This window comes from Anolis sagrei, chromosome 3 (genome assembly GCF_037176765.1).
Source record: "Anolis sagrei isolate rAnoSag1 chromosome 3, rAnoSag1.mat, whole genome shotgun sequence".
In the NCBI taxonomy this organism is placed as follows: domain Eukaryota; kingdom Metazoa; phylum Chordata; class Lepidosauria; order Squamata; family Dactyloidae; genus Anolis; species Anolis sagrei.
Window position 1 is genome coordinate 86,507,096 of NC_090023.1, and position 27,097 is coordinate 86,534,192.

Below are 27,097 nucleotides of genomic sequence, written 5' to 3' on the forward strand. Positions count from 1 at the left end.
AATGCTGGTTTTGCTGGCATAATTTGACAAAACAGCAAAGCCATATACCAAACGGAGAAGGCAAGAAAAGTGAAAAACATGTGCCTATTATCCTTCCTGCTCACTCACTTAATTCCTACCCTACAAAAATCTAAGTTTCATGAAATCAAGGAATTCATTCTTAATGGCAGAGAACAAATGAAGATGATAAGCCAGAATTAAACTAGATAGGAAGAACAAGGGAAGAGCACTTGGTTCCCCAAGTGAAATTGGTTCCAAGTTTCATAAATTGTGGTTTGTGAATATGAAAAGGTTGCCTGAACTGATTTCCAGCTTGTGCACTACTATCAAACAAATCAGAGGGCCTCCTCACCCAGATTTACCAGGAGCCCCCGGTAGCACAGTGGGTTAAACCCTTGTGCCAGCAGGACTGAAGAAAGATAGGGCACCGGTTCGAATCTGGGGAGAGAGCAGATGAACTCCCTCTGTCAGCTCCAGCTCACCATGCGGGGACATGAGAGAAGCCTCCCACAAAACATTCAGATGTCCCCATTCAGGCCTCTTTCAGTTTCTTAAGTTGCTCCTGACACACAAACAGATTTATGCATAGTTTCTTGTTTTTTTCCACTTTCTCCTTCTGCTCAGAAGATTGTCAAACATTGGACCAGGTGGAATTATTGGAATTTTTTTGGTCCGAGAAAAAAGGCGAAAGGAATGTTGAGCAGGATTAAAATAATTAAACTATTGGTACTCACATGCCACAAGAAAAAAAATGTTCCTGTATATTGAAATAACTACAGGAGATAAAGATGACCCCATTTGCTAGCCTAGAATAAAAGAACCAGCATAAGAGGAAGCTGTCCTTTCCAGGTTCAAGGCTCATGAAAAGTAGACTACATCAGGAGCACTAGCTGGTGACTTGAAAACATTTTTGCAGAAGTGAAGCCAGGTTATATCAAGCAGGGCAAAAGTTGTCAAGAACTTTTGTGGCACACTGCCGAGCATGTTGGCTGGAATATTCTTAAAAGAACTGCGGTATTTTCTCAGCAAAGATCAAATGCTTTCTGATCTCATGAAGCCTAGCTGTTTTCAGTTTGCTGTTGAGCACGTCCTTTCTGAGGAACTGTCTTGTTCTGTAAGAATAATAGAAGCCTAGAAATGGAAGGGATCACAAGAGCCATCCAGTCCAACCCCCTGCCATTGAGGAACACACGATCAAGGCATTTCCAAGAGGAAAGAAGGTTCCACCTGAACGTTAGGAGGAACCTCCTGCTTGTGGGCCCTTCTACATGGCAATATAATTCAGAATATCAAAGCAGATATTCCACATTATCTGCTTTGAACTGGATTATCTGAGTCTACACTGCCAAGTAATCCAGTTCAAAGCAGATAATCTGGATTTTATACAGCTGTGTAATGGGGGCTGTGAGAACCATTCAACAGTTAAACTTTCTGCCTTGGAGTGTGTAGAAGCTCCTTACTTCGTGGCTTTTAAACAGAGGCTGGGTGGCCATCTGTCGAGGTGCTTTACTTGTCCTTATCCTGCATAGCAGGGGATTGGACTAGATTGCCCATGTGGTTTCTTCCCAGTCCATCTATTATTCCAACAGATGGGCATCCAGCTTGTGTTTAAAAACCTCCAGAGAAGGACACTTTACCACACTCCATTCGTTGTCAGGAAGATCTTCTAATGTTAAAGTGGAATCTCTTTTCCAGGAGCTTGAATCCATTGCTCTGTCTTCAATATTATATCCTTTCCTGTCATGTTGTAACCATCTCTTCTCCAGGCTAAGCATAGTAAGCTCATTCACAATTTCTATAGCATTTTTCTCCTGTAACTTAGGAGGATGGGCTGCATAGAGAGATGCATTTCTGTTTCTTGAGTCCAACAAGGCGTTGGCTTGAAGTTCCTGGAGATGGGAGCAATGCCTCAACAAGTGGTTCCTCCTCACCTTCTATGTCTTCTTCCAGGCATGAAAGGACTTCAAGCACAGAACATGAAGCTGGATTTTTAATAAACTTCAGAAACAACATCAGAAAGGGTCACTTACAAATGTTGAAGCAGCAATTAACATAAAACTGTGTCAAATGTTTTCAATACAAGTACATCAGAAAACTATTTGAATGCTAAATAACATATAAATAAATTTGGAACTGCTACAATTCACAGTGTATTTGGGTAGGAAAATAAACAATGTGATATATATATATATATATATATATATATATATATATATATGAATATATATATATATATATATATATATATATTAGAATCTCATTAACAAGAGAACAGATGAAAGATTAAGCAAGTGACTCTTCCCGGGTTTTCTTTCTGAAGAGCTTTAGTGAAGTTAGCTTTCCCAGTGGTTTTCTTTTTTTAAGTTTGCATGCTATGTCCTATTTCCTTAACCTTTTCAACCTCCTCCTTTGCAAAACTCCATCCTCTTTTTCTCAGCTGGCCTTTCTTTGTCTAGATTCTAGAGTGACATTTAAATAATACTGTTTATTATTCTATAAAGATTAGCTGTGAGTCATAATTCTGCTGCAGTTGGTTTAGCTTTTATTACCATTGAAGAGTGTTTTATTTTTTAAGATGTTGCATGAATTAAAGCAACCAAGGTCTATTTTCCTAGGAGCTAACAGATCCAAAGTTTTTTTTTTATTATAAATATATATATATCATAGAATCATGGAGTTGGAAGAGACCACATGGGCCATCCAGTCCAACCCCCTCCCAAGAAGCAGGAAAATCGCATTCAAAGCACCCCTGACAGATGGCCATCCAGCCTCTGTTTAAAAGCCTCCAAAAAAGGAGCCTCCACCACTACTGAAGAGTTCCACTGCTGAATAGCTCTCAAGTTAGGTAGTTCTTCCTGATGTTCAGGTGGAATCTCCTTTCTTGTAATTTGAAGCTATTGTTCTGGGTCCTAGTCTCCAGGGCAGCAGAAAACAAGCTTGCTCCCTCCTCCCTATTACTTCCCCTCACTTATTTATACATGGCCATCGTGTCTCCTCTCAGCCTTCTTTCCTGCAGGCTCAACATGCCCAGCTCTTTAAGTCACTCTTCATAGGGCGTGTTCTCCAGACCCTTGATCATTTTAGTCACCCTCTTCTGGACACATTCCAGCTTGTCAACATCTTCCTTCAATTGCGGTGCCCAGAATTGGATATCATCTATCACAAGGTATTTACACTAGAACTAGTTCATTTTGATCCTGCAAGTGTATTTGTGCTATTGGTGGGTTACTCACCTGTAACCATGTTTCTTCGAGTGGTACTCTGTGAATTCACACATGTGGAGTATCTGCGCCTGCGCAGGGTCCAACGGAAAACTGAGCCATCACAGAGTCCACGAAGAAAAAAACCCTGTAATTATTATATGGATCCCATAATGATTTGGGATTAGAATCTCACTGATAGAACTGTCATCTATACTACTCATATATAAGTCAAACAATTTTAGTCAGAAAATCAAGCCGGAAAACCTGGTTGACATCCATGTGTCAATGTAAATCCTGTACCTTAACCATATTACCATCCCCTCAGTGAAAGTTGAGAGCTTAGTCCATCCCAGGAGGAATCTAAAATAAGCATTGACTCTACTGCCACCATCCTGATTCTGGCCTTTTTAAATGCCTGGTCAGTTAAATGTCAGTAGTGATAATCAGAGGCAGCTGACTCCCTGAGGCCCCTTCTACACTGCCAGATAATCCTGGTTATCAAAGCAAAATTCCACACTATCTGATTTGAACTGGATTATCTTAGCCATATTATCCAGTTCAAAGCAGATAATGTGGATTTTAAACAGCTATATAGAAGGAGCCTGAGATGATACTGGCACTTTCCCCTCCTTGTGGAATGACCTTTGACTTATCCACAGGTCATAAGAGAATTCATAATTTTGAACCCAAAACCTGGCTTCAACTTATACATGAGGTTGACTTATACATGAGTATACTGTGCATATAATCCTTCCAGTATCTCTGTACAGAAGTTCATAAAGTGTTCCTTTACAATTAATTCCATAGATCACATTGTAATATGCATAAATCAGTAGTGGTCATTTATAATTGCCATCACTGTCACATAGAACCTTAGAATAATAGAGTTAGAAGAGATCACATGATGTGAACTGAGCACCAAGGATGATCCACATATTAGGAAACTTTGTGATGTTCTGTACTCCTACAGCTGTTCCTGGACTGGCCAACGACTGCCTTCCAGATATTTTTGAATTGCAATAGCAGTCACTCATCGTCTCTAATTATACTGCCTAAGGACAGCAGGAGTTATAGACCAAAACCATCTGGAGGTTCACAGTCATTCATCCTCAGTCTACTGAGTATCACATATTTGAGAACTGGAATGAAGTTGAACTGTAACCGAGAAAACGTATATTTATCAAGAGGATAGATAGACAGACAGACAGACAGACAGACAGACAGACAGACAGACAGACAGATAGATAGCATGCTCTAATGGATAGACAGATAGATAGAGTGCCATGTTTTAAAATTGGCATTTTGACATACAGTACATCAGATCAATGGTAAAGGACACAAATGCTACTCACAAAATTCCAGACTCATTCAAACCTTTCTGTTGGGACTACCCACATGTGGATGAGTAACTTATTTATTTCACTTTACTTTATTTCTTAATTAGTCACTCTCCACCAAGGTGCTCCGAGCGACTTACAATTTAAAATAGCATTTACACAATATAAAAACATTCAACATAAAAACATCTAAGCTTTATATATTGTTTGCTGATAAGTTTTAGCTTGACCAATAAACACATAATTCTATTTTGTTCTGGTAAGATTTCACTTGAGGTGGGATGACCAGTTCTGGGCAATATAATTCACGAAAGGTATTGACACACTGTAACATATCCAGAAAGGATTAGCAAATATGGCGAAGTGTCTATAAACCAAGTCCCACAAGGAACAGTTGGGTATGTGTAACCTGGGAAGCAGGAGAGATGGATACTATAACTGCCATCTACAAATATCTGAAGGGCTGGCTCATGGAAGATGGAACAATTTTATTTTCGTATTCATTAGAAGGAAGTAGCTGAACCAACCAATTCAAACTATAAGAATGTATATTCCAAACAAACATTAGAAATGACTTCCTATTGCTGCTTGACAGTGGAAATGACTACTTTGAAAGATGGTGCATTCTCCTTTATTGGAGATTTTTAAGAATAGGTTGGGTTGGTACCTAATAGAAGTTTTTTATTTTGATGTGGATTTTCTTCATTGTTATCGAGTTTGATTAGATGGTTTAGAGGATTGTTTCCAATTCTGCCATTTAGTCATTGAATATTGGAATATTAGCAAACCTCCAAGGATTTTTTTGTTCATGAAATCCAATCTTTCAGATGATGTGGTGATTGACTTGGGGAAGACAGATTGCTCTTGTGCAATTCTGAAACTGTGCTTGTATTTCCATTACAGCAGCATTATCTTTTATTCTGCTTTATTACCTGTGTCGGAAAGTGGAAATTACCTACACTAGTCTGTTGTCTGAAGTTCTTGAAATATTCCTGGAATAACCTCCTGGAAGTGCAATGTATGTGAAATTTTTTGGCTACCTTCCTAGAACTAGTTGTGGCTCATGGTTCTGATAGATTTCTGCCAAAATATTACTGAATCCCACAATGCTAAATATGTAAAGCATTCGCACTTCCTTCAGTGTTTGTGAACATAGCTGAGTTTCTTTAAAGGTCTGCAAATTATGTATTTTTTAAAAATCAACTACTGAACTTCTTGATTGTATGAGGCTATTACTTGGCTTATCCTCTTAACTGAAACAACAAATATAGAGATGAATTCTTCTTTCATCTAGCTCAGTATTGTCTCTTCCAACTGGCTTCAGACAGGTCTCTTTGCCAACACTAGCTTTATATGCCATGGACTGAATATAATTTAACATGCTGACAATATGGTCTTCCGGTGAGATACAATCCTAATATTGTACAGTATAATCCCTGTATACATGGGGGATATGTTCCTTAATTGACTGTGAAAACAGGAAACCATGAATAATAGTGAATCCTATTGAAAGAGACAGCTTCCACTGGAAGCTACTATAGAGTCATCTTGGAAGACTTAGAAAGTCCCTAGAATGGACATATTTTGTCAGATGCAGGTGAAGCCATGGATACCAGTCCCACAGGTACAGAGGTTATACCGTGACAGTGTGGGGTTTCTGCTGGTGTACCGCCCACCCCGCGACCCAGTAGTTTCCCTGTCTGAGCTAGCGGAAGTGGTCTCTAATTCGGCCCTGGTCTCCCAGCGCTTGGTGGTGCTGGGAGATTTTAACATTCATGCTGAGACCTCTTTGTCTGGCGCAGCTCAGGACTTTATGGCTGCCATGACAACCATAGGACTGTCACAAATTATATCAGGACCCACCCACCAGGCTGGACACACTCTCGACCTAGTTTTTGTGGCGGACAGTGGTATGATCAGAGTGGAAGAACAAAACATCCTTCCAGTGTCATGGTCTGATCACTATCTGGTCAGTTTTAGACTCGCTGCGACCCCTAACCTTCGCAGGGGTGGAGGACAAATTAAGATGGTCCGCCCCAGGAGACTGATGGATCCAGATGGATTCCTGAGGAACCTTGGGGTTCTTCCTGCCATGGACCCTAGCGATCCTGTTGACGCCTTGGTCGACCTTTATAACAAGGAGATGTCCAGGGCGATAGATATGATCGCTCCCGAACGCCCTATCTCGTTGCGACGTGACAGGCCGTCTCCATGGTTCACCGAGGAGTTGGCTGTGATGAAGCATACGAGAAGGGGGCTAGAGCGCAAGTGGAGGAAATCTCGGGGCGTGTCTGATCGAGCACGGGCTAGGGCCTCTCTTAGGGCAGACTCCGTGGCTATACGGGTGGCCAGGGAATCTTTCACGACCACTGGTATAGCGTCTGCAGCAAATAGGTCATCGGAGCTGTTTCGGGTTGTTGGGGAGCTCCTTCACGCACCTGTGGTGGAGGAGATCTCTGACGACCCAGCAGCTCGGTGTCGTGATTTCGCACACCATTTTGCAGGCAAAGTCGCCCAGATACGTCTTGAGCTCGACTCCAATTTCATCGCAGTGCCAGAGGAGGTGACTGAGGCATCTGCTTGTCCAATTTTGTGGGATTCTTTTCGGCTTGTTCTACCTGAGACCGTGGAGGAGGTCCTTGGGGCTGTGAGGGCGACCACTTCGGCCCTAGACCCTTGCCCATCCTGGCTCATTAAATCTGCCAAGGAGGGGTTGGTTGATTGGTTTGTGTTGATTGTTAACGCATCGTTGGAGCAAGGGATTTTTCCATCTAATTTGAAACAGGCTGTGGTTCGCCCACTCCTTAAAAAGCCTTCCCTTGACTCTACGGTTATGAACAATTACAGGCCGATCTCCAACCTCCCTTTTTTGGGTAAGGTGCTGGAGCGGGTGGTCGCCCTCCAGCTCCAGGGCTTCCTTGATGACATCAATTACCTAGGCACAGTCAGGTTTCAGGCCTGGTCACGGCACCGAGACAGCCTTGGTCGCCTTGGTGGATGACCTCCGTAGGGGACTGGACAGGGGGAGTGTGACCCTGCTGGTTCTCTTAGACATCTCAGCGGCTTTCGATACCATCGATCATGGTATCCTTCTGGGTCGCCTCTCTGGGATGGGTCTCAGGGCCACGGTTCTGTCGTGGCTCCGGTCCTTCTTGGAGGGACGAACTCAGATGGTGAAGCTGGGAGATGCCTGCTCGGATCCCTGGCCTTTGACCTGTGGGGTCCTGCAAGGCTCTATTCTTTCTCCCATGCTCTTTAACATCTACATGAAACCGCTGGGAGAGGTCATCCGGAGTTTTGGAGTTGGGTGCCATCTCTACGCAGATGACACACAACTCTACTACTAATTCCAAGGAGGCCTCTTGGGTGCTAGACGAGTGCCTGGCTGCTGTGTCCATCTGGATGAGGACGAACAAGCTGAAGATCAATCCTGACAAGACAGAGGTCCTCCTGGTCGATCGTAAACCAGATCGGGGTATAGGATGGCAACCTGTGTTGGACGGGGTTACACTCCCCCTGAAGCCATAGGTCCGTAGCTTGGGAGTCTCCTGGATTCATCGCTCACACTTGAGGCTCAGGCTTCGGCGGTGACCGGGAGGGCTTTTGCACAATTGAGACTTGTGCGCCAGCTACGTCCGTACCTCGCTAAGGCTGATCTGGCCGGGGTGGTCCATGCCTTAGTCACCTCTAGACTGGATTACTGCAATGCGCTCTACGTGGGGCTGCCCTTAAAAACGGCTCGGAAATTCCAATTGGTCCAACGGGCGGCGGCCAGGATGTTAACTGGAGCCCATTACAGAGAGAGGTCAACCCTCCTGTTTAAGGAGCTCCACTGGCTGCCGTTTATTTTCCGAGCCCAATTTAAGGTGCAGGTGCTTACCTACAAAGCCCTGAACGGTTTGGGACCACCCTACCTGCGTGACCACATCGCTGTCTACGAACCCACACGCTCACTCCGGTCATCTGGAGAGGCCCTGCTCGTGATCCCGCCTGCGTCACAAGCGCGCTTGGTGGGGACGCGAGACAGGGCCTTCTCCGTGGTGGCCCCCCGCCTCTGGAACACCCTCCCAAAAGATCTCAGACAAGCCCCTACACTGGCAGTTTTCAGAAAGAATTTGAAAACCTGGCTGTTCCAATGTGCCTTTTCAGACTAGGAATCTCCCAGGACCAAATCCCAGAAGCACTTTAGTTACCAAGATTACCGCACACTGCACACCGCACTTCTATTATAATCCCACTCCCCTCCGACACATCAGCACTTTTAACCCTGTACCCTACTTCGGCCGACTCAGTTTTTAATAATGTCTTGTCGTGTTGCTATTGTCATTGTTTTTGCTTGACTGTTTTATTTTGCTATGTATTGTATTGCTGTATTGTTTTGGGCTTCGGCCTGCTGTAAGCCACATCGAATCCTTCGGGAGATGCTAGCGGGGTACAAATAAATTAATAATAATAATAATATATGTTGAAATACACCACACATCATTGCATGAATCCTACTAGTAAGAGGAGCTGTCCTTTCAGCACCAGAACACTGCTATCATTGTATGCTATCCATTTGAGATAATTTATGAAAAGCATTGTTTCACTATGACAGAACTCAATTTTGGGTTGTACTTTGTGAACCACTAGGTACTGATATTTAAAAAATACAGACCAGTTATTCTGAGGTATCTAAGAGTGCAAGTAAATATGTGTGAAATGTGTGCACCTTTTTGCAGAGATCGAACAACTGTTGTGAAGTGGCAGTGAAGATGAGTGTGCAGCTAAGTACACTCATAGATTACAGATTATATATATTATTTTAACACTATACATGTTTAATGTGATTTTAATTGACTTGTTTTAACATTGGTACATTTAACTCCATTTTAATTGCATTGTTTTTAAATTAGTAAGGTGCTTTGTATTTTGATCAAGACAGAAAGTGGGTACAAATAAATATCACAGTCCAAATGAAAAACAGCTTTTCCTGATGTTTTGGTTTTTAGGCCTGTACCTGGGGTTATCTGGGCACTGATGTAAAAAACTGGATTAGATAGACCACATCTGCTCTAGTTTCTTAGATATGTTTATCATGGTTCTTTATGAGCAAGCAGATAGCCACTGACATACGGCATCTGTTCTGTATCTCAAAAACTTGTACAATTTTTTGAATCTGCAGGTCAGATATATCAAGAAACAGGTCTAACATTTGAGGTGCCAAAATGTGTGTTGGTGTATTTTATGTGTGTGTGTGTGTGTGTGTGTGTGTGAACTTATTCTGTATGTGTCTTGAAATTATAAATTATACGGACCGCATTTATTTGAATATAGGATGCCACCATTTGTAGGATGCACAGTAATTTCATGCCACCATTAGGGGAAAAGTGCTCTGTGTGTGTGTGCCACACATATAATTTCAAGACACACAAACAGACACATACAGACACACCGCATTTATTTGAATATAGGATGCCACCATTTGTAAGATGTCCACTAATTTCATACCACCAATAGGGGAAAAGTGCTCTGTGTGTGTGTGTGTACATGTGTGTGAGTCTCGCTTATCCAACCTTCGCTCATCCAACATTCTGTATTATCCAACGCAGTCTGCCTCCTACCCGGATCCACAGCTGTTACAATACATTGTGATGTTTTGATGCTAAATATGCAAATACAGTAATTACATAATGTTACTGTGTATTGAACTGCTTTCTCAGTTGATTTGTTGTAAAAACATGATATTTTGGTGCTTAATTTGTAAAATCATGGCACCATTTGACGTTTAATAGGCTTTTCCTTAATCCCTCCCTATTATCCAACATTTTCACTTATCCAACATTCTGCCAGCCCATTTATGTTGGATAAGCGAAACTCTACTGTGTGTGTGTATATATATACATTGCTGTTGTTCATTCATTCAGTCATTTCCAACTCTTCGTGACCTCATGGACCAGCCCATGCCAGAGCTCCCTGTCGACCGTCACTGCCCCCAGCTCCTTCATGGTCAAGCCAGTCACTTCAAGGATGCCATCCATCCATCTTGCCCTTTGTTGGCCCCTCTTCCCTTTTCCTTCCATTTTCCCCAGCATAATTGTCTTCTCTAAGCTTTCCTTTCTTCTCATGATGTGGCCAAAGTACTTCATCTTGACCTCTACTATCCTTTCCTCCAATGAGCAGTCGGGCTTTATTTCCTGAAGTATGGACTGGTTGGATCTTCTGACGGTCCAAGGCACTCTCAGAACTTTCTTCCAACACCACAGTTGAAAAGCATCTATCTTCCTTCGCTCAGCCTTCCCTATGATCCAGCTCTGTGATTCTACAATGCATATTTATATGCGGTAAAAACAGTGCATCTTAGAATCAAAGAAAAATAATACATACATACGCATATACATATACGTATATATACACACACACATATATATAATTTCCAGGTATGTATAGAATGATAAACATTCAAGACAAAATCAGGCCTATGTATATTCCTTCTTTAAATAAAATTTGTTTAAAAAGTACAATATATCACCATGTAATAATCTTTAATCAGTCTCTTGAGAAGGATATTTGTGGAAAGCATGCATGTACCCGTGTTCCTCATCTTCCACACCACCTTAGGCGAAGTAACCGTGGGGTGGGGGATGCACACCAGCCCACCTCCCTCCTTGGGTGCACTTCCTGTAAGTGCCTTGAAGTGGTCCTATGATGACAGTAGCCAACCAGAGAGCCTCATGCAAATCAGAACACTGTCTCCTGTACCCAGGGCTCTGTTGCTAGCTGGTTGTTATAGTGATCAACTGAGGCCTTGCCTCTTGGCTTCTCCTTGAAAGAAAAACCTTTAATTTCTCAAGGGAAGGGGAAAGAACGGAGGGGAGGGGGCCAGAGGAGGAAAGGCAGGCGGTGGAGAGAATTGCCGGAGAAAGGAAAACATTATCTGGCTGGGAAGAGGAGAGCAGCACCGAAGGGCATCACCCTCCAAAGAAGCAGCATCCACTGGCCATGCCAGTGCTTGCGACTAATGCTGAGTCAGAAACAGGCATCCCGAAAGCCCTTTCTAATGAGCTGCCTTCACAAACCATGGAGGAGATAGAGCACACTTGCCCTCAGCCTCGGTTGGTAAGTAGCAGACAAAGGATGTGTTGATTTGCCGCCCTCCCTGTCTTTGCTTTACTGAGTTACGACTGAACTGGCGACTTGCGGTCCCAATTTAATAGCGGCCTAATCTGTTTTAGCTCTTTCTGTTCATTGTCTGTGTTGTGAGAGTGGGGATTACAAGGGGATAATTGTGACTACTGCTGCATTCGGGGATTCACTGGGGGGTTGCAGCACGCTTCTGTGGCCAGCTCCTTTCAATAAAAGCATGCTGAGCTGTGTTAAAAATGGCATTTTCCACTGGCCTTTGTTGGGTTCAGATTTGGAGCAGAACACTTCATTTAGTCCTTGCCTGCCTTTGTCATTCTGCTGACTCTAAAACATATATCTGTGTATCTCACAATGAAAACAAAAAGGCCCACGAGAGGAACATCAGAAAAAATATTATAGGTTGCCTCTTTCCTAAAATGCCTGATGTTACTCTTTAGCAGTTGAGCTCATGTGAGTTAGGAGTATGGAAAAAACCTGCATTTCTTCAATAATTGATCTATAGAAACCATGCATTTTAAAAAGCCAGCTATCTATAGAGCAAAGCTTCCCTTTCTCTAGCTTGTTCAGCTTCCACTTTGACTATTTTCATTGTTATGGCTTTGGATATGGATTTTCTATTAATAGTGGATTGGCCTGAGCTTCTTTTTTTTAAGTGGAAACAATAACAATTTGGTTTAGTGATGCTCAAGTTGATTTTCCCCAGTTTGTGTTCTGGGTATAAGCTATTAATGCCCAAGCATATTATAATTGGGAAAGCAATATAAACATGGCCTCTAGCATGTGTGTATAGAGTGATAAGTTTGCTTCTAAAACTGTACTTCTAAACCTACCTACTTAGAAGAAACATCTCTTTGTCTTAATAGGTTTTATTTCCAAGGTAATTTGCTTAGAATGGGACTGCAGAACTAATATTCTGGAATGGAAAAAAGATATCTCATGACACTCTAGGAATCTTGGCCTCAGTTAGTAGGTTACTATGTGACTATATGATACAAGAAGCATTTTGGCCTCTGAATATTTCTCTCATTACCCATAAAAGAAAACACTTTCCTTTTTACCTTTTCCAGGAATAGTATATTTATTGCTCTCACCACTATGCCCTACAATAGCTGCTTCCAGAGAAAGCAAAACCCAGAAAGGCAGCCAGTTTGTCAAGACGTCACAATGACGTAGGCCAGAGTTTGGCAAGTCCTGCCAAGAATATTGAACACTGGAATGCAAGAGTAACTTAGTTGGAAGCATTCAAAACATGAATATCACTACTTATAATATCACTACTTAGAAGGACAACCTTCTATATCACTCCCTATTGATGGGCCCTAATAATGCATGGGCATAACTTAGGATGTAGGCATTAGTTTTCATGTTTCATCTAAGAAATGAGGGAAAACGTGTATCACCTTGTGCTTATGATATCTATTTGTCAATATTTTCCTGCTGAAAACTTGATTGTAGCCAACTCTTTTATGATATATGAAAACAAGTAAAATGAATAAGAGGGGCCTATGTAAGCATTCAAGTTATATATGTGTATCATCTATGGTGACAGGATTTATCTAGAATTATATGAATGTTACCAGATCAATAGTAGTCTGCCTTAGATTTCCACATCCATTCTAAACTGATTATACTTTGAATCAAGACTGGTGAAACTCATATTTCTGAACTGATGCTGTTGCAGAACTGTGTCTATTTCTTCTGTGTTATCTCATTCTTGCATGGTGTAAGGTAAAGGTTTCCCCTTGACATTAAGTCCAGTTGTGTCTGACTCTGGGGGTTGGTGCTCATCTCCATTTCTAAGCCGAAGAGTCGGTGTTGTCCATAAACACCACCAAGGTCATGTGTCCTGCATGACTGCATGGACGTCATTATCTTCCCCCTGGAGCAGTACCTATTGATCTACTCACATTTGCATGTTTTTGAACTGCTAGGTTGGCAGAAGCTAAGGCTAGCAGTAGGAGCTCACTCTGCTCCCCGGATTCGAACCTGTGACCTTTCGATCAGCAATTTCAGGAGATCAGCAGTTTAACCCACTGCGCCACTAGGGGCTCCTCCTTGCATGGCATTTAAAAACAATAAAAATTGAAAAATTAAATAACACTTCAAGAAGAATGATTAAAGTAGTAAAATTCACTTCAAGGGCTAATACAGAGATAAATAGAGTATTCTAGCACTGTCCTCCCACACTGTGATCTTACAGTACATACATATTATAGGATACCCCAAGGGGAAAAAGGAGGAAGAGACTAGCATGGCTTGTGGAGATCCCATAGAGCAAACTGGCTGGTATTTCTGGGAGTTGTCGGCCAAAACATCTGAGGACCCACAGGTTGAGAAACACTGCCATAGAGCTAGTTACAACAGGATATACTCTACATGGAAGCTATTGAGAATGAATTAAGTTTGGTGTGTGCCATACAAGAATCTCCATGTTAAAAAGCAGCTGACTATGGCAATGTACTAGGTCTTGGTGTTCGGATGTAACCAACAAATCTGAAGGACAACAGCATAAAGAAGATAAACATTTGAATCAAAAACCTAGGGACCCGTGTGCTAAACCTAATTGTGAGCCCTAACTAGATCAGAACCACTAAATCAATAGGACTTCCTCAATTGTAGACTTAAGAAATCGCAATCCTTCAGGGGGTCTCCTCTAATTGAAACTAACCATTGGTTTTTACCCAGTATGTTTTATTTTACAGTGCAATTTCCACAGAAAAATAATTTCAGACAGGAATTTTGCTACATAAAAATGGAATAGTAGTGAGATGGTTGCACGGTGAAGCCATATCTTATCAATTTCTGGACATCTGAACTAGCCAATTATAAGAGTTGAGGTGTCAATCATAAAAACATCAATCAGTAGTATCCCACAATCTGATATTGTTCAGCGATGTGGAGGCACACAGGCATTCATCCCAAAGTCAAAAACAGGCTGAAGCTGAGATCCTAAATGGAAAACATAAACATTTTTGAAAAGCACAGTGCAGAGAAGTTGTTTTTTGTCCTACTTGTGATCATTCAGTCACACCATTTTTGTCCAGAGATTTGTGAGTACAGGTCATAACTTATTTATTAGTGTGATTAGATAATGTGTACTTCCATTATGGATTCTTTAAAGGCCAATGATGTACACAGAAAACCAATCTACATACGGGCCATGGCACACTGTGTGAGTGAAATTTGGCCTTTCTGTTCCTCCCCAAATTCATCTCTTGCCTGGAGCTGCCATTGGTGCAATGGGTTAAACTCTTTGGCCGGCAGGATTGAAGACGGACAGGCTGAGATTCAAATCCAGGGAGAGAGTGGATGAGCTCCCTCTATCAGCTCCAGCTCACCATGTGGGAACATGAGAAAAGCCTCCCCACAAGGATGGTAAAATATCAAAACATGCAAGTGTCTCCTGGGCAATATCCTTGCAGATGGCCAATTCTCTCACACCAGAAGTGACTTGCAGTTTCTCAAGTCGCTAATGACAAACAAACAAAAAAAAATCTCTTGGCTGAACTGGCATTACCTATTCTTTAAAAAATGATTGATTTTATATTGTTCCTTCTTCTCAGGTGGGATCTAAGATGGCTCACAACTTAAAATAAAATAAGAGGCATTAATAAAAATGATAATAAAACTTTTTAAAAGTTTACTATACAACCATGTTAAAACAACAGGAAGCTCTAGGTCCTTCTGCTGGAAGCTGACCATTGAATCATAGTGAAGAACCTTTAAATTCCTAGAAAGAACATATTAAATCCATTAATTATTAAATCTGCACATTTTAAGCCTGCAAATGTGAAAGACCAACATTATTTCTTTTTCTGTCCATTCTCTCTCTCTCTCCCCCCCCCCCCCTATATACAGGGTTAGTCAAAATGCATAGGCCAATAAGCCATTCAATTGAATGGCTTATTGGCCTATGCATTTTGACTAACCCTGTATATTCATGTATAAGTCTAGAAATGTTGGTAAAACATTTGAGTAAGAGGGCATGGGTTGATGTATCCATAGGCCAATGTAAGTACTGTACTTTTACTCTTATCAAAAGCTGAACTATCGCCTTCTCTGAGAAGAACTGTGAAAGACAAGATCTTAGTCCATCCCGGGAGAACCTAAAAGACACACCAACTCCCCTACTCTCTGTGCCATGACACCACTTCTGATACTTAAAATGCCTGGATAGGAAAATGTCATTGGCAGCCAGGGACATCTGGCCTACTGTGGTGATGTTGGTTCTTTTCCCTCTTTGTGGAATGACCCTTGACTTATCCACAGGTCATGTCAAAATCCATAATTCTGTTCCCTAAATCAATCCTATACAATGTATAGGGCAGGTTTAATGATATAATGGCTTATTGTCTTACAGTAAGCGAGAAAACTGAAACCAAAGCCCTAAAATCTCAGGTAAATTTCAGTGTGTATTGATACATTTCCTCATGATTACCACTCATGTATTAGTCTGTCGTTACCTTTTCTTTACAGATTTTTGGAGATATTTTTGAATGAAATGAGAGCATCTTAATACAAAATAAATTAAATAACGGTTGTTGTAAATTGTATCTGAACACTTGATATTCACCACAAATGTTCCAGCTTTGTTCAAAGTTGTTGTTTTTGCATTATAATGATATTTCAGCAACATGTGGCCCACAATAACATTGAACACTCACACATCCAGTGATGATCCCCATCAATGTGTGCATCCTAAATTAAATTTGTTTTACTGAGGGGTAGGGACCCTTCTCTACCCTCTAGGCTTATTGAGGAGGTGCTGACCTGTTTTAGACTGAGAAGGCGTTGATCTGAAATAGATGTGATTTCCACTCATAAAATAAAAAGGTGTCTTCTATTTTTTTTTAAAAAAAAAATGAAGACATGGGGTGCCCTTCAAAGCCCAGAGAGTCATAAGGAGATTGTAGCTCCTAGTTTTGGGGATATTGTCCATAGCTGAGTTCATAAAAGAATAGGAAAAAAATCGTATTGAATGCCCTTGTTTCCATAAAGCTCTATGGAGAGATCAAAGTCTTATGAAGCATGGAATCTCAACAAATGCTAATGAGTAGATGAAGGTTGCCTTTGAAGTCAGAATATCGAAGTGGCAAACTACTATAAATATAAGAGTTATTTATTTACTGAGATATGTCATCAGGAATAGGAAAAAAAAGTAACTCCACGAATTATACTTTGGATGAGGAAGGGGACTTAACTCTAAAAATAGCATTTCATCTGACTGGCTATGATCCAGACATTGCATAAACTATGTCATTGATGTCACCATGCACCACTTCCAGTTCTTTTTCAAAATGTGTCATTTGTGTTCACTTCTTTCTTCAAGGTTAGATCACTTCATCCTAAATCTAATTTATAGTTCTAATTGGAATAGACTTACTGAATTAGTTGAATTTATCTAAGTATTCACCTACTTTCCAGCAATTGATTTGGTGGGTCCACTGTAGTTGGAAGTAATGGATTTAGGTATTCGGTTTTAATATATCCTTGGAAAACAAAACAATCCTGCCAAGAAAACACCATGATTAGGTCATCATGCTAAAGATACACAACAAATACTACTATAATCCTTAAAACATATTGTTTTATGCCCCCCACCAAATAAACAATCTGCATTTTCTCACTTTTTCCTAATGCATATTGAGTCATTGCATTTTATTCTAGGAAATAAGAGTGCTATAAATCCTACTGCATGAAGAAATCACCAGTCCTTTAGTGTTGTTTTTAATAAATTTGAAGCTTAATTATGGCTCTGCTGATATTTTAAGAAATGATTGGATGTTTTATTTATTGTGTCAGAAGCAAATTGAGAATACAGTTGTAATACATTAAAAATCCCACAAACAGAGTTAAAAACTTGGCATTATGCTAAATTTTCTTTGACCAGAAGCTGGCCACTTGGAGTGCCTGTGGTGTTGCTGTAAGAAGGTCCTCCCTTTTGCATGTGGCAGGGCTCAGACTGTATTGTAGTAGGTGGTCTGTGGTTTGCTCTTCTCCACACTCGCATGTCGTGGACTCCAGTGTGTAGCCCCATTTCTTAAGGTTAGCTCTGCATCTCATGGTGCCAAAGTACAGCCTGTTCAGCACCTTCCAGGTTGCCCAGTCTTCTGTGTGCACAGGAGGGAGTTTCTCATCTGGTGTCAGCCTCTGGTTGGATGTTTAGAAATGTACAGTAACTTTTCAGAACTTGTCGGTAGTTATCTATCGCCAATGCTGTTTAACATCTACATAGAAGCATGGGGCAGGGTGCTGTCAGTATACTGATGACACCTAAATACATTTCTCAGTGCCTCCTATAATTACATCAGCTAAGGATCATTGTCTCTTCTGAATGAAGGCTTGGAGGAGTTAATGGGCTGGATGAGGAAAAACAAACTGAAACTGCACTCACGCAATATGAATGTGCTTACTGTTAAGGTTCCTAACCTGGGGTTTGAGGTGAGTCAACCAGTCCTGGGTGGGGTCACACTCCTGAAAGACTCAGCAACCATGAATACTTACTATCAGCTTTGGCTGATAAACCAGCTGGAAGACATAAAAATAGTAGTGCACACATTAGTAACCTCAAGGCTGAACTTCTGCAATGCACTTTACACTGGATAAATACTATACCAATGTCAGAAACTAGTCCAAAATATGGCAGCTAGATTGGTTACTGGTGCATCTAGGAGCAAACCATTTCTTCTCTCTATATTAAAATAATTCTACAGACTGTATTGTCGAAGGCTTTCATGGCTGGAATCACTGGGTTGTTGTAGGTTTTTCGGGCTGTATGGCCATGTTCTAGAAGCATTCTCTCCTGACGATTCACCTGCATCTATGGCAGGCATCCTCAGAGGTTGTGAGGACCTCACACCCTCTGAGGATGCCTGCCATAGATGCAGGAAAAACATCAGGAGAGAATGCTTCTAGAACATGGCCATACAGCCCGAAGAACCTACAACAACCCATTCCACAGACTACCCATTCATTTCCAGACGAAGTACAAAATGTTGACTGTTATCTTTAAAACACCACATAATTTGGGTTCATGTTGCCTGTGGGATTGTTTTCTCCCAAGTAACCCATCCCATACACTCAGGTCTTCCTTAGGACATTTATTCCAGTCCACCAGGACCAGGTTGGCAATTGTTAACCGGAGGCGTTTGTCTTCAACTCCCCCCAAATTGTGGAACAATCAGCCAGAAGAGATCTGGGATATGCTGTCTGCATCTAACACAGTATTAAAAACAAACCTCTTCCCGCAAGCCTATACAGATAGAGTTTTTTAAAATAATGAATTAATTGTATTATGTATACTTTGTAAAACTGATGTAAATGCCTTTTAACCGACTGTGTATTTTAAATTGAATTTCATGCTTTTAGCTGTGCTACATATCTATTTGTTGCTGCATTCTAAGCTGTTGTTTCGCACTTTTTTGTTGCATCATCATCATCATCATCATCATCATACCAGTGGACAGCATTACAGTAAATCTAAACTCAAGTCTAAGGGTTTGCTCAGTAGTGATGCAACCACAAACCATTTCATGAGTATCCTAATAAATATTTTTTAGAATTCCCAAGCATGCAGAGTCACATGCCTATCCCTGGTTTCTCAGTGAGGGAGGGGAGGGAGAGAGGCACAAAACAAGCCTATTTTCTTCAAGTTATCTCCCGGGAAACAGCCTTTTCCAAGCTCAGTCATGATTGCTGGTTGTAGGCCTCAGACCATAGCCATTATTGTTTTAACATTTCTGCCTTCCTCTTTATCCCAGCATGAAGTATGTTGGGTTGGATGTTGTGTACCGTGACCTTGCTTGGAAATAAAAGGACAGTTTAGTGCTCAACTACCACAAAGACAGAAAGGTAAAGACAGTGATTAGAAAATAACGGGAAAAGCTCCAACTGTATGATCATGTATAACAGAAAAGAAATAGTGTGCTACATTGCCAGTAATGAAAAGGACCTGCTTCTATGAAATCCAAGAAGAAATGTTGATTTAGCCATATTTTGTGTTTTGTTAGTTGCATATATGCTTCTACCATGTTTTCTTCATTTAAAATGCCAATAGCATAAATGGTTACAACTGGTCATTTGATGGATTGCGCTAATAAAGAAAAATGCCCTGTCCTAATCCTTCTACACCTTTTTTCAATACAGTTGATCCCTTCATATCCACAGCTTCTGCAGCCATTGTTCTAATCATCCACTGGTTGAAAACATCCTCCTCCAAAAGCAAATCTTGTTTTTGACATTTGTTTTGTAAGGGACCACATTTAATATGCCATTGTATATAATGGGACTTGAAATTAGTAATGTACCAAATTGTGGATAGGAAGCTGTGAATTCTGAATGGGAACATCCTCTGTGTCTTTGACCAAAATTAAAACTTATGGGTTGTTGTAGGTTTTTTCGGGCTATATGGCTATGTCCTAGAGGCATTCTCTCTAGGCAATGTCAATACATTATAACTTCTGTTTCTCCTGCATAATCCCTTTTTCATAAAATAACAGTTGACAACGGGCCCGTAGCCAGGATTTTGATTTTGGGGGGGGGGGGGGGGGGCTGAGTCTGAGTGAAAGAGGGTCTGCCCTAACAAACCTTTTGTATCATTACCCCAATACCCCCATGCATATGGGATATATAGAGTATGGTGATCAGATCATGATATGAATAAACATAACAGTTTAAATAATGTACCAGTAAGGCCTTCTCGCGGACTACCATGAGAATTTCGGGAGAGGGGGGCTGAAGCCCCTCAAGCCCCCCCCCCCCCCCCCCAACTACATGCCTGGTTGACACATTCTCTCTGTTATATTATTTGGGAACCACAGAAGAGCAGATTTGACTTGGTTTTTAAAAAATAAACATTGTCTTTGTTATCTTATTCCTGTACTTTGAAAATGTATGCCCTAAAGCTCAAGCATGTTCACACCAGCACAAGGAAAAGTACTTTCAAGCAGGAATAATTTAGCATATCCTATATGCAGAATCCCTTCCTCTCAGTGCAATTCTGCTATTTAGGGAAAATGGAAGGTGGGGAGAAATATATTGCCCTGTTAGCACTGAAGAATCAGATATACTGTTATGGATTTGAATGAAAGAGACAGGTAGAACTTAAATATTAGGCCTATGCGATTGATGAAAAAAGTATCACTACTCATCCAGTTGGAATTGCCTGATTTTGCTGCCCACAGGGATAGTCTTGCTGTTGCTGGTGGAACAATTTGAGGAAATGGTGGTTCTCATGAAACTTTTCATTGATTTAAGTCTACTGGGAGAAGGCTGATAGCCATATAGTGGATGGCTTTCACAGTGCCCAACCTTGGGGGGGGGGGGGGCAAAGCCAACTAGCTTATAGAGTCTATCAACAGGTGTAGTTTTGAGACATTCTGTGATTATTCGACATGTCTCATTTAGTGCTATATTTACCTGCTTTGCATGGGCAGATTTATACAGCAGTTGAGTAAGACAAGGCCAGGACTGATGTTCTTATTAATTTTGGGTCTGCACCCCATGCACTATTCGTAAGTTTCCAGAGGATGTTATTGCGTGCAACTACTTTGTGCTTAGAGTTTACACAGTGTTTCCTAAATGTTAGCATTCGGTCTAAGGTGATGCCAAAATATTTAGAGTGGGAACAGTGTTCTAGGTCTTGGCCTTTGCAGGTAACCTTCAGTTTCCTGTTGGCTTCATGATTACATAGATGTGCCTGACTGAAACAACTTCTTGTGTGGTGGTGGTTGCTTGCCAATACACACAAATAGGTCAACAGTGCACTCAGCAGCCCAGTAGCCCCCAAAACATTTTCTAAAATGCAGCAAAAAGATAAAACAATTTTAATGCAAAAGGTGCCCACCCACCCCAAAAAAGAATAAGCAAAGCAAGCAAGCAGTGCCTGCCAGTGCCTAGCCTACAGCATGCAAACCTTCTGTCTTTTTTCTCCAGTGCAGATTTGAGTCAGCTTCAGCTAAAGAAGCTAAAACTTAGTAAGCTAGTCTCCTTCCTTCTCTCTCTCTGGCACAGTGCCTGCCTATAATACTATCCTGCCTGCCTGCAAAGCTAAACTGAACCCGACACAAACATCTTTTCCCTTTCATTGCCCAATCTCAAATGAAGGCTTCAGCGTGGTGCTTGGGAATTTAAAGAGCAATGGCCACAGCACTGCGTCCACCCCCCCCCCCCCGCAGCCCTGATTGGCTGAGAGGCATTGCAACACATTTGATTTCGCCTCCCGGTAGTACTTGGTTGTTCTGTGAATTAAGACTACATCACAGAGAGCTGCGACATTTACATAATTTACAAAAAAATACCAGGTGAAAGTTTTGATTCTTAAATTTTTGGCAAGGGCAACGCTCGCACATTGTGTATCGCGCCATATGTAGAAATTTAACTAATTAGATCTGACTCACGACACAATGAATATTTTGCACAGCCCTACTAAATATAGCTTAAACTAAATTGTTAGTTTTTATTTTTAAGTCAACATTTTGTGTACATGTTATATTATTTATTTATTTTATGTGCAATTCTTTTTAAGAAGAATCAAGCAATGTGTGAAGAACCCATATACCCAGGTTAATCACAGTTCAATTTTCTGGATTTAGTGTTTTGAAATATTAAAATTATGGAAGAGATTTTTTTCTGTTATTATAAACAAAGATTTCAGCCATGTATGTCAGTTTATCTGGGGTGGTTTTAATAATGTATTTGTTTGTTGAACACTGTTCCTGCAGTTCTAAAACAAAAGTTCAGTAGAACATTTAGAAATGTAAAATCATTCAAAATTTGAAGCCACAAAACCCTCGGTTTTCTGTTGTTTTTCAGGTGGAGAAATGATTTTTAAAATAAATTTAAAGGAGCTATCCGAGGTGCTGAACTAGTTTTGGTCAAACATCGTCTTCACTGAGTACTGAAAACAATTCCATATTTTACATTTTCTTCTGAGGTTTATTTTGGGAACCAGCATGCTAAATTAAATGTAAAGCAGCTGTGGAGCAAGCATTCTTTCAAAAGGAGGCTAGGCTACCTCCATCTCTTTCTTTTTGGATGAAATGCAAATTCTTTTTTATTCAGACACACTTTGTCATTAGAATGCCTGCTAAATGACAAAGTGTGTCTGGAAACTGTACCTTTTTAATGATTTGTATAGTAGGTTTTGGAAATCTCTTGGGCTGAGCAATTGTTGGGCTTCTAATTTGCCCTATATCTTTTATGCACATATCTGTGTCTCTGCCAATCTCACAATCACATATTTATTGTAAACTGCTTAAAGGACTGTATATGTTTACTTAGCAGGCCTCTTTCTCTCTTCCTGAGTTTCAAATGATCCTTGTAGGACCCCAGAAACAAGCTGTGCAAGTTAGAGATCATATAACCTCTATGGTTTTGTAGTTTGTGCACAGTGCTAGTCTTCCTACAGTTAGGAACACTTTCCACCTGATAATTTTCTTTCTCGTAGAAGCAGTGATAAAAGGTGCAGATGAATCTGTGAGCATTACTATAGTTTCTTGAAAGCAAACCATAACATGATATTTTAACTTCCTCTTATGCCTCAGTTATATAGAGAGGAGAGTTGGCTTCTTGTCCAGGAAATCTAGTGGGCCTTGATGTATAAGAGGTCCTGTGTATTCCCAAAGACCAGAATCATATCAATCGCTCCTGATAGAACTCTCTTTTCTTTCAGTGTTATTACTACATCAATTTATCATCTACTTCATGTTTGTGTCACCGGTAGCTTCATTTCCCTTCAGTCTTATTTGGCTTGTGGTGTGAATCAGACCTTCTTGGGTTAATACAGTCTTTACATTGCTGTTTGTTCAATTGTGTTTTAATGTAATTTATTTAATTGTGTTTTTCTGTCATAACTTTAAACATTTTATTTGCATCATTTTAACCTTGTAAGCTGCCCTGAGTCCTGGTTTTGGGAGAGAAGCAGGATCAATATCAATAAATAGATAGAACCTGGAAATCCAGAAAAAGTCCTATCCTCCTCTGGACCAAAATCCAATGAGAATGTGATTTCAAATGAATAAACAGTGGGTTATTTGTATTCCTGTATTCAACAATCATAATGTTAAACCTGGACTATAATTATATCTCTATGATACCATGAAATGTTTCCTTGTTCATTCTGTTTAACACTGAATGTTTATGCCTTGTATCTCTTACCTTGTATTTATTGGCACTGGATGATGGCAAAGAGCAAGCCACATTGTGTGTTATATTAATTGACTGACTATGTACTTTGGTCTCTGTTTTCCTGACCTCCCCTTCCCCACCTTCTAGACTTTGTGTGCGCCTGCTCCATTTGCAGGTGAAACAAGCTGTCAGTGTAAAGCTCCTCATGAGAAGCTAACTATTGCTCAGGCCCGCCTTGGGACACCAGGTGAGTCTGGGTATCTGTGATATATACAAATAGAATCAGATACAGTATTCATCTTGCCTTACAATTTTAAATTTTCATATTCAAATTGCATGGAACTAAAGGATATCCAAATTTCTGGTTAGCCAATAGTTTTCATGTGCGTGCATACTCTGCCCCCCCCCCCCCCTGTACCTACAGGACCAGTACTTGTGGTTCCACTTACCTGCACCTCTCTGATAATTATCTTCCAGTTTGACCCTATGGTAACTTCCAGCAGAAGTTGTTCATTTCAGTAGGGTTTGCTATTATCCATGTTTTCCTGTTACCATGATAACTTTGGGAACATATCTCCCATGGATAAAAGTGTTGTGCTATACTTGCTATGTATACGTAAAAGTAAATGCCCAATATTCTATTGATGTTGACATTTTGTATGAGCATGCTAACATTTCTGGACCAATTTTGCAAAGATCTATATGGAGATATAAGATTCAAAGATTTTACTCCAGTTTATGGAAAGAGAATTATGCTTTCAAAAGTAGTCCTTTGATATGCATGTCTCTCTTTTAATCCACTCTTGCGTGTTTCAGATATAGTAGATTATTTCTACATTATGTCCTCTGAATTAATAGTTAATTTCTTTTCTAAACTTCAGGAAAAAGGATTCACTATGATTTTAATATAGATATTTCCCACTTAATAAGGTGTTCCTACACATTAGTTCTTTGACAGAAAGTTTGGCGCCAGAGGAGGAAATAGGTGTGTCCATACAACTATGTTAGGGTCATTTAGCACAGGCTTCCATTATTGCTCAGCTGAAGATGTACTACAGTGCTCTCTGCAGAGATACTGCTGCTACTAAATACCAAAAGTATCTACTCCTCCAGCCCTCCTTCATCCCTCCTTCTATAGCTAATGCTGTTTAAAAATCTGTCTAGATACAGAAGAAATGGGGAGGGAGTGGGTGGAGAGACTGTAAAACAGAACTTCTTTAGAGGTTTTATACACCAAGGCATTCATTTAGCAAAGATATTGTTATATACTAACATACGCTCTGGCACAGTTTTAGTTTGGCTAATAAGTTCTTTCCTTGCTTTCACAGTGGACAGACCTGTCAGAGTCTATGCAGATGGAATATTTGATCTTTTTCATTCTGGTCATGCTAGAGCACTTATGCAAGCCAAAACTCTCTTCCCTAATAGCTACTTGTTAGTAGGAGGTAAGACAAATATTTGAATAACTATTACATTGGAACAATAATCTCTGTGTTACAATCAGCAAATAATAATAATAATAATAATAATAATAATAATAATAAAAAATTTAATTCTTGCCCGCCTCTCCTCATGGCTGAGGTGGATTACAGCATTGTAAAACACACATTCATATTAAAATATATTTCTACAAGATGCATACACAAAACAAATTTGTCATTAAAACTGTCTGGATAGACCTGCTGAAGAGATAGGTCTTCACTTGTGTCTTAAATTGGAACAGGTGTTCTAGCTGTTAGAGCTCTTCTGGCAGGTTGTTCCATGGTCTTGGTGTGGCTGATGGTTAGGTCCCTGAGTGAGTGCTGCCAGTCGGGTTCTGGCTGGAGTAACTGCCTCCCAGAGGACCTCAGTGTTTGGGACGGATTGTATGGAAGAAGATGATCCTGTAGGTAACCTGGACCCAAACACTGTAGGGCTTTAAAGATAAAAATTGACACTTTGTACTTTGCCCAGAAACTAATTGGCAGCCAGTGGAGTGACTTTAGAATAGGTGTAGTATGTTGACTCTTGAATGTTCCCGTAACTAATCTGGCTGCTGTATTTTGAATCAGCTGGCATTTCTGAACTCGATACAAAGGTAGTCCAATATAAAGTGCATTCCAGAAGTACAACCTTAAACTACCTGAACTACCATATTAAGGTCCTCCAAGTCTAGGACGGGGGTGCAGCTGGTGCATCAGCCGAAGCTGGTAGTAAGCACTCCTGACTGTCGCATCTACCTGGGTTGATATTTGAAGAGACAGATCCCGGAGCACTCCCAAGCTGCGAACACAGTCTTTCAGGGGGAGTGTAACCCCATCCAGAACTGGCTGACATATCTTCATCCAGAGATTTGTACCCTTGATGGCAAGCACCTCTGTTTTGTCTGGATTCAGTTTCAATTTGTTTTTCCCCCATCCAGCTCATTACCTCCTCCAGGCATTTATTGAGAGAAGGTATTCTATCCTTAGCTGAAGCTGTTTTTGAAGGCATGGAGAAATATATTTGGGTGTCATCAGCATACTGAAAACACCTTGCCCATGCCTACGGATGATCTCTCCCAGTGGCTTCATGTAAATATTGAAGAGCATTTGGGATAGAATCGCACCTTGTGGAACACCACATAACAGCTTCTTTTTTGAGGAGCAGCTATCCCCAATCAGCACCATCTGGAACCTGCCTGAGAGGTACAACCAGAATCACTACAGCACAGTGCCTCTGATTCCCAGCCCCTCCAGGTATTCCAGAAGGATACCATGGTTAATGGTATCAAAGGCTGCTGAGGAGTCTAGAAGCATCAACAGGGAAACAAACCCTTTGTCAGTGTTGAGATGGAGATAATCCACTAAGGCGACTATAGCAGTCTCAACTCTGTATCCTGCTCTAAAGCCTATTTGAAATGGGTCAAGGAAGTGTGTGTAATCCAAGACTACCTGGAGTTGGAAGGCAACTGCCTTCTCAACCACCTTGTGCAAAAAAGGAGGTTAGACACTGGTCTGTAATTATTAATGTCCAGGGGATCCAGGGAGAGCTTCTTCAGCAGTGGTCCAACTACTATTTCTTTTAAACATGATGGAAAATTCCCCTCCCTGAGAGATGCATTAATAATGTGTAATATTTGAGATCACACTGCAGCTCCTCCCTGCACAACTGGCCAAGAAGGACAAGGATCAAGACAGGAGGTTGTCTTCCTTACTTGCCCCAGCAGCTTGTTAACATTAACAGTACTCACAAATTGAAACTGATCTAGTGTAATCTCACTCACAGAGTTGCTGGACACCATGTTGCTGGTCTCTGCTCCAATTATATCATCTAAGTCGTCTCTTA

General features: G+C 40.8%; 1 protein-coding gene across 2 annotated transcripts in view; it reads left to right on the forward strand.

Moving 5' to 3' along the window:
• The window catches only part of PCYT1B (phosphate cytidylyltransferase 1B, choline), a 48,217-nt gene that overhangs the window by 3,374 nt on the left and 17,746 nt on the right, over positions 1-27,097 (forward strand). Inside the window, exons 1-3 of one of the 2 annotated variants that reach the window (XM_060770121.2) lie at positions 11,211-11,638; positions 23,939-24,038; positions 25,120-25,236. In XM_060770121.2, the coding sequence (XP_060626104.1) occupies positions 11,522-11,638; positions 23,939-24,038; positions 25,120-25,236 (334 nt within the window). In that variant the 5' untranslated portion in view covers positions 11,211-11,521. Of the gene's footprint in view, positions 1-11,210; positions 11,639-23,938; positions 24,039-25,119; positions 25,237-27,097 lie in introns of those variants that run through there. The other variant, XM_060770122.2, reaches the window with a different exon arrangement.